The 16,201-nt window shown below is 39.7% G+C and overlaps 1 protein-coding gene across 1 annotated transcript in view; it reads right to left on the bottom strand.

The window, feature by feature from the left end:
* SEMA5A (semaphorin 5A) overlaps positions 1 to 16,201 on the bottom strand; it is a 1,863,338-nt gene that overhangs the window by 483,171 nt on the left and 1,363,966 nt on the right. Inside the window, exon 14 of the mRNA XM_078687625.1 lies at positions 7,050 to 7,231. Within this exon, the coding sequence (XP_078543751.1) occupies positions 7,050 to 7,231 (182 nt within the window). The remainder of the gene's footprint in view (positions 1 to 7,049; positions 7,232 to 16,201) is intronic.

Genomic DNA, 16,201 nt, shown 5'->3' with positions numbered 1-16,201 from the left:
GTATTATCACATAAGAAGATTGCTTTGGTTGTCGTAGTCTGTACTGAATTACAGAATGGAAGGACTTTTATTATTTCTGTGTGCGACAGAATATCGAGTAACAATATCGAGTTGCACAAATATCCAGTAATAAATATTGTGGTTCATAAATATCAACAGCAAGAACATCGTGGTCAAGAATATCGTCTTAAGGTAAGTAATATCGATTTTTAAAATATCAAAGTGTTTACTATCGTTTGCAAAAATAAAGTTGTTAAAAATATCGTTTTTTGAAATTAATGTTGTGTATGTTAGTATATATTTTATAGGTATTTTTTGTCTAAGAATTGTTTGTATTTTTAATATATGTGTTACATTTTTAGGAGTTATTAATATTTGTTATTTGAATTTTACATTTTTAGTTTGTAGCAGGTTGTGGGTTTATATGGCAATAGGGTGGGCAGTAATTTAAATATATTAAATTAATTGATTTTTTTATTTATTAATTAATAATCATATTTATTACAATTTTATAGTTGTAAATGTGTAAAGTATTTTTTAATATTAATTAATTAATTGCTAATTAATTTTAATTAATTCATTGGTAATTAATTATGGTAAGTGTATAATTAATTTATGTGTGTGTTGTAGTGTAAAGGGTGGGAAATAATTTAGTTTTAATTTATAAATTAATAATTTGTTGCAATTAATTTTAGGAAATAAATTGGTAATTATGGTAATTGTGTAATTATTTTCAGGTGTGAGTTCTGGTGGGTTCAGGTGTAAAGGGAGGGAAGTAATTTATTTTTAATTGATGAATTATTAATTGTTGTTAATTAATTCTAATTAGTTAACTCGTTATTAATAATGGTATTTGTGTAATTAATGTTAGGTGTGTGTTTTGGGGTTCATATGAGTAAAGGGTGTTAAGTAGTTTATTTGTTTTTATTATAAAGTGTTTGTTAATTGATATTAATTAGATTAATTAAACTGGTATGATGGTAAGTGTGTAAATAATTTTAGGTGTGTGTTGTGGTCTTTATAGGAGTAAAGGTTGGGAAATAGTTTGTGTTTATTTAATAAATATATAGTTGTTAATTAATGTTATTTTTTATATTTATTTTGGGCAATTGTTTATTTGTTTTGTGTTATTTTTACTTTTAAACAGGTAAAGTGTGGGTATTAAATAAATGTTAATTACTTTATTACTTTATTATTAGTTGTTAATAGTAATAGTTTTAATTTAAAAATACGTTTTAATTGTGTCTTATTATGTTATAGTTTCATTTAGGAGTGTGTGTAGTCAATTAATGTTTATTTGTTTTTTTATTAATCATATTTATTTATTGATTATTAATTATGTTAATTAGGGAAGTATATTTAATTTAAAATGTTGAAGTGTTTTTTTTTTGGTGTGGTGTTATAGGGTAGGAAATAAAATAAACACATTTATGTATTCATTCATTTTTTTCTTTGTGGATATTTTCAAGTTACATTTGTTTATTCATATAATATTTTACATAATATATGTAGGTTTTTGTTATATGTAATTAATCTTATAACATGTTTTCTTTTTATATATTTAATACATTTTATTTTTCATTTTTAAAATATTGTTTATTCATTTCATGAATTTTTACATTTTTAATAAAAAAAATTTAACTGTTTGATTGTGAATAGTACATTTTTGTATCTCCCCTATCCAACACTTTCCCTAATGTTGCACTCACTGGAGTGGGAATAGTAATTGTTACCTCTCCGCTATCTAGCACTTTCCCTACTGTTGCACTCACTGGAGTGGGAATAGTAATCTTTACCCCTCTGCTATCCAACACTTTCCCTACTGTTGCACTCTCTGGAATTGGACTAGTAACTTTGTCCCCCTCCGCTATTCAACACTTTCCCTACTGTTCTACTCACTAGAATGGGAATAGTAATTTTACCCCTCCGCTATCAGGCACTTTCCCTACTGTTGCTCTCACTGTAGTTAGAACAGTAATTTTTATCTCTCCGCTATCCAACACTTTCCCTACTGTTGCACTCAATGGAGTGAGAATAGTAATGTTAACCCCTTTGCTATCCAACATTTTCACTTCTGTAGCACTCACTGGAGTTGGAATAGTACATTTAATTCATCTGCTAGCCAACACTTACCCTACTGTTGCACTTACTGGAGTGGTAATAGTTATTTTTACCCCTTTGCTATCCAACACTTTCCCTACTGTTGCACTCATTGGCGTGGGAATAGTCATTATAACCCCTTTGCTATCCAACACTTTCCCTACTATTGCACTCACTGGAGTTGGAATAGTACATTTAATTAATCTGCTAGCCAACACTTCTACTGTTGCACTTACTGGAGTGGTAATAGTTATTTTACCCCTTTGCTATCCAACACTTTCCCTTCTATTGCACTGATTGTATTGTGAAATGTAAGTTTAAATATGTTTTAATAGTTTGATGTTTTAATATGTTGTACATTTTTTATATTTTAAATTAATATATATATTTATTTTTATATTGTTTTAAAAGTTTTAACATAAATTAAAAATAATAGTTTATTAATTGTTTTAAAGTGAAAATATACATATAAATTATTTTTTGTTGATTTTTTATTATGTTTATTTGTTATATTTTATTAAAATGTATATTAAATTTGTTTTATTTTGTTAACATTATACTTAATATTTAATATATATGTTTTATTGATATAAAAGTCGATATTGTATACATCTATATTTTTTGAGTCAATAATTTTAGTTGTTTTTTTGTACTTACCTGTTTAAGTATCGGAGTCGATATTTTGTTGTCTTTATTTTTTACTCGATATTTTTAACATCAATGTTGTGTCAGTGAACCAGTTATTTCATCCAAAGTGTGATTGCAGATGGAGAGTCCTTTGATACCCTTAACTTCCCTTACTTTTTAGTGGGCTGCTCTATGTTATCCTGATTTTGTTTACAGAAGGTGATTATTTTGATTAGTTTACCTCATGTTACATTAAATAAAGCGTTTACTCCAATCATATGGAATTACAGAATGCAACCACTATAATTTGATTGTTCTACAATTGCAGCATATTAAAAGATATTCTTCCATGAATTAGATTATTGAATGTGATTTTATTCCTTCCATTTTGCTCCATTAGATTATGCAAGGAGTGATACTTTCATACAATTTTAGATATCAGGACTGGTATCTAATTACTCAGTGCTAACTTAGGTCACAGAAGCCGTTTGCTTTGATCACTTTGCTCTAAGCTGGATCACAGAATCACATTGAGATGAATGTTATGCCACGCACTGAGTTAAAGAAAGGGTTTACTATGATTACATTGACCTTTACAGAGTCACTGAAGAAAATCACATTTGTTGCTTCAATCTTTCGTAGATTGCAGAATGACAACACTCAAGTTTCAAAGGGTAACAGTGGAGTACTCTTGGTGCTGTACCTTATGTTACATGCATTTGATTACATAAGCTAATCACTGTGAATATTTCACCCTCCCGTAAGTTACAAAGAAAGAACTCTGGCTACTTTAAACAGCATTACATTAAAGGAACTTAGTTCAGTTATGCAACCTTGCACAAGACAACTACTCCATTATTTGTTTGCCCTTTTCTGGATTGCAAAACATTACATTGACTGTAATTGACTGTTGTACTGTGCATTAGATTACAGAAAGAACATATGTTGAGTGTGTTATCCTCCATTAGATTAGGAAAATACATGTCACTCTTATTACTTAATATAGCATTGAAACAGAGAAGATTATGTTTTCTTTACTTTCATTAGATGTAATTTCTATAATACCATGCTTACTTGCCCATCAATTACTCTGATTACCTTACTCTGTAATGCATTACAGAAGATAACTGATTAATTTGAGCTTTTATCACTCAGAGTAAGGTGATCTTTCAAATGACTTTACCCTGTTTTAGATACAGACAATGAACAGTCTGATTTTCTTGTCCTGTATTATATTAAAGAAGGACACATGTGTGTTTAATACTATACATTAGTGTAACGTAAAATACTCCAATTAATGAATCATTTTGATACTACACAATACAACTGCTCTGATTTACAGTGAGATTGGTTGCAGAAAAAGTAATTTTGATGTAATTACTATTTAACAGTCCCCACAAAGTGATTACTTTGATTGTTCCATCCTGAATGAACCTGTGTTAAATTGCAGATGGTCAGTACTCTGATTTCTTTACAGTGTATTACTTCACAAATATATTTATTCTAATCACTCTACTGTGCATTATATTGCATAATGAGATTAATCTAATTGCACTGCCAGGTATTGAAATTACGCAAATTACTTTATCCTGTATTTTCTTAAAGGATGAAAATATTTACTGTACAGGAAATTACAAATAACAAGGATTATTCTGATGACTATGTAGTGATGGCAGACATAGGTTGAATTGATTATTTACTCTTTCATCAGAATTCGTAAGAAGATCACTTTGATTGCACTCCCTTTTACTGGATTACAGATGGAATTTGATTTGATCGATTTTCTCCGCATCATATTATAGCAGCAGATTATTCAATTTACATTGGTCTGTGCTGTATTACAATGATCTCGAGTTGCTTTTTATCTATTTTTCTACATTACTTTACATTACAACAGGATACTGCTCCCATTACTTTGACATTAATTGATTACCAATAGAGATTCCTTTAAATACTGTAACCTGCACTGCTTTAAATTAAACATATTCTGATTATCTTAACTTCAAATAGATTACATACAATTATGTTAATTACTTAACTTTCTAGATCACAGAAGGAGGTTACTCTAAATACTTTATCCTGGATTTGCTAAAACATATTAAGCTAATGACTGTACCTTTTTCTGCATTACATAAGATTGTATGCATTTCTTTACACATCATTACTTGACACTGCTTTTACTTTCCACTGACGATACCGCTCATTATCAAGAGCTACACTTCTTTTTGGAGGGAGAATACTCTATTTGCTAAACCCTGTCCTGTATTACAGAAGATAATGTCTTTCAGTGTTTGTCTTTATAATACACACACCCAAACAAATCAAAGGAAAACAGATTATTTCATAAAATCCCTCGTTGGTTCTAAATAAATCTGGCTCACTTTCAATGTTTGCTTTCAAGAAGAAATTATATCTCTACTACATTAGCATTTTTCTTTCTAACTGACTAAATTCATGTAAGGAGTTTTCATTTTTTTAGCCACCTGGTGTCTCAATAATAATAAGTTAATCAATGGCAAACAATTTTAGTATAATTATACCTGGTATTTCTGTTTATACAAACATTGAAACTTGGTAGTTTGTTTACAAGAAAGTTGCAATTTCATTTATGTTAAAAGCCACTGTGCAATATTTAAGAGAAGGCCCCATTTAAGATGGCTAAATAATTGAATTGTAAACCAGCCAGGTTCAGAGATGCATCATGAATCTGCAATTAGTGGGTCAGCGCGCCATGTTTGCACCCATGGAAAACACAGCATTAAACCATTTTTCAATGTAGACGGAAATGTAAAGCATTCTCTCTCCCATAACAACAGCTCCACTCCTGTAATACCAATGAAAACATGTTCCCATTGTACCAAAGAAAAAAATGTGGTAAGAATTGAAGCCTGCTTTCAGGTCTTAGAGACTGCAGAGTGTCATATTTGTCCGTGACCTTATTGAGCTGAGATAGGATATTTAGAAAGCCCTGTAAGTTAAAAATAACAAAAATAAATTAATAGTGTTTGACTCAGATTCTTCTCCCATACCAAGGATATAGAAAACACACTTTCAAATGCCTGTAACATGCAGTTGAAGAGTATGTTTTGACATGATCATCTACACATCACAAAGATACCCATCTGTGTCTTTATAAGGTACAGGGTGTGCTGTGGGTATGAAACCTCTTGCTGAATATCACCCTAATGTTTGTAAACAAAATCACAGACTAGTATCACAATTAAGGCTCCCTGTTTTCTGTTTTCACAGATGATTTTTACAGATAATACAGACAGAAAAACAATGTGTTTTCTGTCCGCATTTATTTTTAAAAGTTGATAAATACAGAAAACTGTGCTTCTTTTAAGTGACTCTCTGAGCTGTCTTTCAAGAATTGTAGCCCAGCAGCTGAGAAGATGGACAGCATGGGAAATTAACCAACAGGATGAAATGTCTTTAAATAATGGCATATGTCAACATACATTTGTGGAACAAGGCTAATGTTTAGTGGATGTATTGTTATGTAATATTTGGTAGCTTATATAGCTAAATCACGACAGACATCGAAGTATGAGTGTGTATCAATCAGTTAAACCAAAATATTAAAATGTCCAGTTTTACAACATCATTTATACACAAAACACAAATAAATATGGCTAAATACAGATAAAATGTCCAAAACATAAATATGGATAAAAACAGACGGAAATGTAAAAGAAATAAGTATCATAAAGCCAGGAGATCTAATCATAATGCATAAAAAGTGTAACTTTAAACATGACGTTGACCCCAAATGACAGCCCTTTCCCATAGGGCTTCAACAACAACAGATATATTACGTTGATGCTGGATATCTTGTAGTGTAGTCGAGATAATGAGAATAATAAATATCAAACCTTATTAACACCAAATAATCTCAAAACTATGGTTAGTGAAAACATGAATAGCAATAATCAGTGCAACAAAAACATGTGGAGTAATTTACAATTCACCGCCCTCCTTCTGTTATTTGACTATGTTTTTGCTAAATGCAGTTACAGTTAGGAACATATTTTTGGAGCACTTTCTTGTGGTGAAAGCACTATGATTAAGGAAATCTGCATTTAATGGCATGTGAATCTTTGATGCTATATGCAATTATACCACTTCCTTACTGGCTCTTTCTGAGAATCTATATTATGACCCAATTCTAAAAACTACTTAGAAACCGCCTTATCTTGCACATGCAAGATGTCTATCCAGCACATGTACATTGATTTCATATCACTGGATTTAAGAATAAAACAAAATAAAAAATGCACTAAAAAGCAAGTAGTTGTCTTTAAAGCAAGCAGTAATCGTACCTGGAGCAGTTGGCAATTTCTATACTTGGTCCATCACACTGCAACCCTCCACAGACAGGAGCGGGATTGTCACACACACGGGTTCGACAGAGACAGGCTCCAACACTGCCACCATCTGTGTGACTGCATGTCTTCCATTCTGACCACGCTCCAAAGCCACCATCCACTGTTAGGTTTCTAGTCTACCGAAAAACAGAAAAAGCAAAAGAGTGAGAGACTGTGAAAAGTTAAAATGTATACTACTTGTTTTATTTCAACATCCTCCACATTTAAATGTATTTTGACATCAGAATAGAAATTAGTGAAATTAGCTCATCATTAAAAAATAAAATGTGAGTCTTATCTGGTAGTATTTTCAGCAGCTAAACCAGCTAAGCTTGCTATATAAATTGAAAGCTCTGAACTAAGCACTGTCTACAAACTCATGTGTGTCTCCTGAAAGAGCAACCTCAGCTTTTGCTGTTGTGGTAAGTAAATTAATTTCCTACATATTAGAAGATGTAGCCATCTGCTACCATGGGACCTCACTAATCGGCTTGGTCAATGCCTGCAGGAGTAAATTGATCTAAATGTCCCTTGACACATGTTCTCCATCTTTGGACATTAACACCTGTTGTCATTGCCCATCCTCCCATCTCATTTCAGCAGTTGCGTACAGCTTTTGTTTATGGGCCTTGGGCATAGCTAATGTGAAGACAATAGGACAAATAGGATGAGAGTTTGACCAAATGTTATAATCTTTATTGCAAATCAGACAGCAGTAATAAACATAATGCTGCTTTTGAATGGATTCTAGCAGATCAATATTTACCCAGGTTCTTCATATCTAGAACCTGAAAGAAACCTAATTAAAAAATCAACCCACCTATCACTGCATGTTCTTCTCATAATAGAAGCTGGCTGAATAAGTACATGAAAATTATTGTTCTCTCTGCTGTTAACATTTACGGATATAAATTATCCTCTGTCGATGCCGCTGTCATATTGATACAAAAAATCTATAAAAAGGGATTTGAAGCATTAGCTGAGTGTTCTTCAGTGAATTATTAGTAAGCCAAACGCACAACGTTTTGCTTATTTATTTTGTAAAGTGCTTACGTGTTGCCTGAGGCCTCTCTGCAGAGTCAGATGTTGCTGTTTGTGGACCTTGAGTCTGAGACCAATAGTGAGGACCAATCAACTATTCTTTCTGTGTATCTGGACCTAGACTTTGCAGAAGGGAATTTATGTGTTGTCAAGCTTAACTAGGGCTTGATCTTTTATAGACAGGATAATCTTGGTGCACCTGGCTGGAATTTGAATGCCACCTCCATCATGGTAGTCCTCAATGCCTTCTTGAAGGCCGATGTAATGGGCAGAGTCCTTCAGTCAGGGGCCACTGTGTATCAGTGGTGTGGGCTATGCACGTAGACCTTCAATTAGATGGTGTTATTTATGATACGAGATATAAAAGCAGGTGGTTGTTATAGAGCATTGCATGCAGTGTTTTATTTCCTTTTCCACTTTGCGCCAACTCAAAGTTTTGTATCAGCATTAAGTTCCAGTATTTCTCATAAGAGCCGCATTTTATTCTAATATATATTGCTCCTCCAACAGTCTAGTTGAGAAGGTCAGATGTGCGACTTTATGGTACAATTTGCAAAATTACAGAAAGCAGTGTGTAGAAAGTCAGAGAAAATATACATTTTCAAACCCTTGGTTGTCCAGACAAGAATAACCCGGCTTTGATCCATGTTCTACCTATGGGTCATATCACATATACAAAGAGATTGTGTGTTCCCAGTTCCGAGTCACAGATCTTGGCAGCAAATCACTTAGCTTTTGATATAAGTTGAAGGGTAAGGTAATGAATGCTAGAAAAAAAGGTCCCTCCATCAGGCAAAAACACAAAAGGTTAGGAGGATGGAAATGTAACAGCACATAAACTCTGACATCTGTTTCTGCTGAACTGTGAAAAGGACTGGCAAGAAGGCTACAAGTTGTGCGTCAAGGTGATTCTCTTGGCACCGCCGCTTTTTAAATCCATAACATTGCATTTAGTTCTGAAAGCAGTCATACATTGCTCATATGATATGAAATAGACGAGATTTAATTAAATCTGACAGCGGGTTTCTGTAGCAGCTCTTGCTGCTGGCAGCCCTCCAAACACTCGCAGCTAAAGCGTCTTTCATTTTGCCATTAATTGGCATTTTTTTCTGGTCAGTGGTTCACAAAGTGCCAGCCCATGGAACAGAGAAGTGTGACTTCTGGCGGCTACGAATGACTAACTGGTGTACTGGCTCCTTCGCCCAGCCGTCATGCTGAGATGTGTTTATTAAAGGTATCCCATGTCGCCTCTCTTCGTTCATGGTAAGAGCTGCATTTTTAGGCTCTAATATTCGCTTCCCAATACTAAGGGGCCGATTAGGATGGCGGACGGACTTGCGTCCGTCCGCCATCCCAGAGGTGGAGGGACCGTCCGCATGGGCTGCGGCGGTCCCTCCGTGCAAATTAGGATGTGACCGCCACCCTGGCGGTCACATCCTGTATTTTTATCATTGCGGCGGGTGCTGCTTGAAGCAGCACCCGCCGCAATGATAAAAAAGTAAGTTGTGCATTTGCATGCACAAAGCAGCAGGCACCTCGCGGTGCCTGCCGCTTTGTGCAGGCAAATGCAGGGGGGTACCATAGGTACCCTCCATGTGCACCCCCCACGCCCCCTTCACCCCTGGGGGCCCGCAACGGGCCCCCAAACACAATTCCGTATGCCTTTACACGGCGGAAATGCCGCCGTGTAAAGGCATCTTTCCGCTGTCATCCTAATATGGCTGGCGGTGTCTGATAGACACCGCCAGCCATGTTAATGCTTTTCCGCCGCGGGCGGAATCCGCCCACGGCGGATTAGCGGCAGACAGATAGTAAGACCCACCAGCCATCCTAATATGGCGGTGGGTCTTGCAAGGCTCCCCGGCGGATTTCCCGCATCCTCCGGGCCGGCGGTGGCTTCCGTCGGCCCGTGGATGCGGGAAACCCGCAATCGTAATGAGGCCCTAAGTGCGGCTTTTATAAGCAAAAGAATGACTCAGTAATTAAACAATATTGTATCACTGATGGGGCAAGGACCTTGCTTATCAATGCAGGGCATCTGAGCGAATTAATCCACATATTTGACACAGCTTATTAAAAGTGATGGAGCACAATTTTTGTAAATTAAATCTGCGCGATGTAATCCACCCTGATGCATGCTTTTATAATGTGTGTTGAATTGCTGTCCTATAATACTAATGTGTGCAACATGTGAAATGTGCATAAGGCATGACAAATATAATTTTCTTAGTTAAATGCAATGATATTGCTAACTGGATGTTATTCTGTCTTCCCAACTGCAGAAAATAAGAGACAAAAGAAAAAGCTTTATTCTTCGTTAAAGTATAATATACAAATATTAAGGGATGTGCTTTTCCATGCTCCAGTCCTTCAAATTTGACAAATGCTTCCTTTAGAATACAGATATTTTGCCTGTTTCTGAATAAGCCTTTAAAGTTGTTTCCTGTCTAGGCGAGGGATGTACAAAACATTAATGTAATTACTGTTTAAATACATTTGTAGCTAGGCTTTCTTCCTCTTCCTCTCTTGGAAGTTACACAATATTTAGACAAATAGTGTTTAGAAAATAATAGTAAAGTCATTGTCAGTAGACTGTCACACCATCATGGTTAACCAATAGAGAGTCTTGCTGCAGAGAGAAAATGCAACATATTAATGGAAGAAAGGAAGTAGCGTACTATAAAGATTCCAGTGGGAAAGTGTTCCTCGGCTCGTTCACGGGATTGGTGACCTGTCCTTGTGTTCGTGGTATGCTAAATGCCGTGCTGATTCCCGATTCTCTGGCTGGGGAAACCTGCTAATTCTGAGAAACCTTTCTAGAGACTTTGCAAATCATCAGCTGGTGATGCTGCCCTTGCTATTCCCTAACGGCCTTGGTGTTAGCCTTTCAGACTAATTGCACGCTTTGCTTTAGTATTTCTGTTACGTAAGTGAACTGTGTTTCGCTGATGTTTTCTCTCTCTCACTCCTCTATATCTGATGTTCTGATGTCTTCATAGATGAGTAGTATCGACTATCTAATTTGTATTTGTGTTTGAGCATTCATATTATGAAATAACAGGAAAACCTAAATAGAAGAGAATAGTGTTTGTCTTTATTTCTGAGTTTCAAAGTTATTTGGACAATGTTTTTAATGACTAATGTGTGACGTATTTTTTCATTGTAGGTCCCCATGGAGAAATAGCAATCCGTTTTTCATTATTTAGTCCCTTTTAGCTCTACCAAAGATTCATAGGAGAACCTTTGATATAGCTAACTAAGTGATAAAGACTTATGGGGCCGTCATTAGAGGTACATCTCCAATAGTTATTTAGTGGTTGGTGTGGATAAGTGATATGACAAAAATCCCCCAACGCTTCCGCTGCATCAGTTTTCGGTAGTTGCATCGGATGGTTAGTTTAGACTAAAATGCTGGGTAATGAAAAGGCGGAGTTTAAAGAAAGGACAGAATTAAACAGTTTTATGATATATGTTGAATTTGTACCTTTATGTCACGTTGAGGTTTGAGGAATCTCAATGGAATTAGCGCATCAGGTCTAGGGGCGTGGCCAGCAACTAAGCATGGCAGTTGTCTGCTAGGAGAGCTCCGGACCCGAGCCTCCAAAATCCTGAAAGATATTATCCCTACATAATAAGCGGACAGCGCTGGCTGTGTGGGACGACAGTGGTAGGGGGCCCGGACACTTGGAGCTGGTCAGTCGCTGCTGTGTGAGGCCAATTGCAACAAAATCACTGAGGCGGCATGGCATGGAGCATTGAGGGAAGGCGGCCCGTATCGGCACTCTGATGCCTTGAATCCCTGGGACTGGTGCATCGGGGATAGAGCGACTGCTTCGGGCGGAGGGGGCGACACATCTGTCCACCTCCCGGCCGCAGAATTGCTGGAGCTGAGTCCGCGGCCCCACTGACAGGTGAGAGGGAGCCTCTGTGGATGCTCCGGGATACACACCTACGCAATACGGGGGATCCTGTGGGGCCTACTTTTTCCCGGCGGCAGGCCCCACCAGACTGTGTCCATACTGGAGAGCGGCGGCCCTTCCATTATACCCTGCGGCAGACCGGAGTCGTCAGGATAAGCGGGGTAGTGCCCTAATGACTTGTGGTGGTGGGCGGCGTCGGGGCAACCACCGGGATCATGGCCTAGCGGACGTACCCATCAGCAGCCGCGGCCATTTGTAATTGGGCTGGCAAATGCTGGAAATCTGACTGTGTACGGTGCCGTTTGTCCCTAAATGCCCTCTGTAAACTGAGCAGCCGGGGTGGTGTGTGCTCGCTGCATGATGCTTAAGGACTGGCGCTGGGCCACCGGTGTGTAAGGGACATTGATGGGGCTACACCGGAGGATCCCAATAGCTGCACAAACTTAGGCACGCTCTTCGTGGGAAGTTGGAGTGACATACGCTGTGCTGCTTTACTCTACTGCTGTGCCCAGATGGACTTGGGAGGGGTGCAGTACTAAAGCAGGAGTGGATATCCTGTGTTGTCCCTGACGCCGACATTGCTCTCCCCCTGGCCTCCAGTGAGGTTATACGGCAGTGTGCAAGCCACTGGGTCAACAGCGCGAGGTTGGACACGTGGAACTAGGACAGTTCAGCCCCACTGCTGATCGCTGCGGAGCCTGGTAGGGACTGGGGTGATCTGTACGCACTATATGCACGCTGTGGACATGCACAGACATCTGTGATTGCCTTGTGGACCAGAACCACCCACCTCACCGGCAGTACCAAAGGACATAGAGTGTGAGGGTCGGAGAGCAGTAGCTAAAGAGTCCTTCTGATTATGCATCTCTGGTGTAGTGAGTGTTTCCAACACGATCCGCAGACAAGATGGGATGCAATAACCCGAGAGAGCAGGATCAGAACGGCATGGACCCGACGAAGGAGGGCCTGAGTTGCATTGATGGGGCGGTGGAGTCTGGCAATATCCCCCCGACCAAGGAGCCTGCATCCAAAGACAAACTGGACCTCATACTGCGGGAAGTACGTGACTCACGGAAAGCACTCGAGCTACAAATAGGGTCCCTATCCACTGGTTTGAATTTGCTTAGGGCACATCATGTCAGAAGGTGAAAGACCACACGACGTCACTGGCGGAGCTGCAGCCCAAACAGAAGCAGACTGAAACAGACGTGAAGCAGTTGCAAACGCAGGTGGCCACCTTCCTGGAACGAGTGGAGGATGCGGAAGGGAGAGCACGAAGGAACAATAACCGGGTGATAGGCCTGCCGGAGAAAAGTGTGGGGTCTGACGCATTGGGGTATATGGAACGCTGGTTCAGGGATCATGTCACGGCAGAGGGACTCTCCTCACAATATTGTATAGAACGCGTACACAGAATACCTACCGGGCGACCAAAACCGGGTGCCCCTCCACGAACCCTCATAGTGAAGTTATTGAATTACCGTGACCGGGACACTCTGCTGCAGAAAGCCCGGGAGGCGGCGCCGATTAACTTCGAGAATGCGAGGATCTCCTTATTTCCGGACTACACGATGCTAGTGCAGAAGCAAAGGTCCTCTTTCATGGCAGTGAAGCGACGGCTTAGAGACCTGAATATACAGTATGCACTATTATTCCCGGCACGGCTAAAAATATTGCACGACCAGGAATCGTACTTCTTCGAAAGTCCAGAAGATGTTGAGGATTGGCTGAAGGTCATGGAACTAACCAACGCGGAGGAGACTGCAGCAATAACGGAGGAGAAGCACAAATCCTCTGCAACCACCTCGGCTGGTCGTAGAGGTGGGAGACCGAGAAGAAACACTGGGCGTGCACAGTTCACCTCGCAACAGATAAAACAGACCAGGACACAGGCGATATTGGCTACTTCTACCTTCACGAACGCACCACGGACAGTCACTCAGTCCGCTACGGAGGAGAAGGAGGAGTCACAGGGATCGGAATCTGATATGATGATATGATATGATAAAAGGGATTTATATAGCGCTCGTTCACCGACGGTTTCTTGGCGCTGTGGGTAGTGTGGCATTGTTCCCCTCGGCGACTCCACAGCTGATCAAGGACCTGTATGGGTGATGGACTTATACAAGTATTGTACCTATTTTTTATTTTTATTTTTTGTGTCTACACACCACAGTTCCATCTAGCCTTCCTCCAGCTAGTTTAGATAATGATTGAGAGGCTACAGATTATTGGGGCTCTGGCGCCGTAGTAGCTCCAACCTGGCAGCTCTTTGACACACCCTACCACGTGCAAAGCGTAGGCGCATCCCCCCATATGGCGAAGGCGCTACGTATGACCTTTCTTTCCTTTTTATTAGCTCACTTTTTGTATTCATTGGTGATCCATAAATGTATATTGGGTCAGTTCTTGAGAGTTGTGGTCCGGTACAGTTTTAAGATTGGACCGAGTATTGGGGAAGTTGGGTATGGGAACGGTCTCGAAATGTCTGCCTTTATTGATAAGCTGGTCGGCCTGTATGACATGCTATGTTCACCCACATTCTGGTTAATGCAATGATGTACACACCTGGGAAGTACAAGATTATAACTTGGAACGTAAGGGGTATGGGCACAGTTCACAAACGCCACAGGATACACGCCCAACTGCAGCGCCGTAGGGCGCAAATTGTATATTTGCAAGAGTCGCACATGATAGAAAGTGAGGTGGAGAAACTGCAGAAAAAATGGAAGGGACAGGTATTCTCCACCACCTACTCTAATTACGCAAGAGGTGCCACGATTTGGGTCAGGTATGGGGTGCCCTTTGTTGCACAAGAGCAGAGAATCGACAAATTGGGCAGATACGAACTAGTTAAAGGGATATTGGATGGCCAACTGGTGATACCGGGCAATTTCTAAACCCCTAATTATGAGCAAGATCAACATTGGAATGTGTTAAGTGGGGCATTAGTAGGATGGGAGGCGCACCCATGGATATTGGGGGGAGATTGTAACGTAGTGCTGGAAGTGTCTCTGGATAGGTGGCACCCACCATTACAAGGCACTGGGATACACAAACAGGCTGAGGCCCTAATGAGGTGGGCGGTGGGGTGGAGACTGCGAGATGTATGGAGGATGCAACACCCCCTACGTAAGGAATACTCATATTACTCAGCAGTGCACGACCTCCACACCGGAATAGATAGAGTGTTCTTCTCCGATAGGATAGCAATGCAGGTGATTGAATCCACATATCTTCCCAAGACATTCTCCGATCACAACCCACTGGAATTACTCATCACAGGCGGCAGGGTACCTACGCCAGTCCCAATGTGGCGCCTCTGGCCACAACTCCTTGAGGACCAAGTATTCCGCAGTACCCTCTCCACCACTATTGACCATTATTTTACTGACAACAGTAAGACGGCCACGAGTAGATCAATAGAGTGGGATGCATTCAAGGCAGTGGTGCGGGGTAAGGCTATCGGTATGTCGGTGGGAGCACGGCAGGAACTACACAAGACACTAGTAGAGGTTCAGGACATTATGGGCACCCTGGAGAACGAGGCAATCACGGACGCGGAGGAAAAAGGCCCCCTCCAGGAGGCACGAATCCGGCATGCGGAATTGTTGGAGTCTCTGAGGGTTATAGACTACGCGAAATATACACAATGAGCCCATAGCGAGGCCAACAAGAAGGGAGCATTATTGGCTCACCTCATACGCGATGCCCCTCCATCGGTGGTCATACCTCGGATTGTTAAGAACAATGGGGACAGTTACCAAACAAGGCGAGATTAATACGGCGTTCCGTGACTATTACACCACACTGTATGGAGTACCTGACCGCCCCACTGGGGACCAAACAGAGGCTTTTTTATCTAACCTGACATGTCCAGAAATTCCAGAATCACTACGTAAGGGCCTCATAGGACACATTACACCACATGAGATTAGGGTGGCAATGAAGGGATTACCACGTAATAAAACACCCGGTATGGATGGGCTCCCCATTGAGTTTTATGACACATACGCAGAGGCTCTAGTGCCCCGCCTAGTGGAATTATATAAAGAAATATGGGAGAAGGCCTCTTTACCTAATACAGCAGCCCAAACCCTGGTTATTTCACTACCAAAGCCGGGCAGAGAGCACACTGATATGGTA

This window comes from Lissotriton helveticus, chromosome 4_1, assembly GCF_964261635.1.
Source record: "Lissotriton helveticus chromosome 4_1, aLisHel1.1, whole genome shotgun sequence".
Lineage (NCBI taxonomy): Eukaryota > Metazoa > Chordata > Amphibia > Caudata > Salamandridae > Lissotriton > Lissotriton helveticus.
This window is presented reverse-complemented; position numbering and strand designations above follow the sequence as displayed.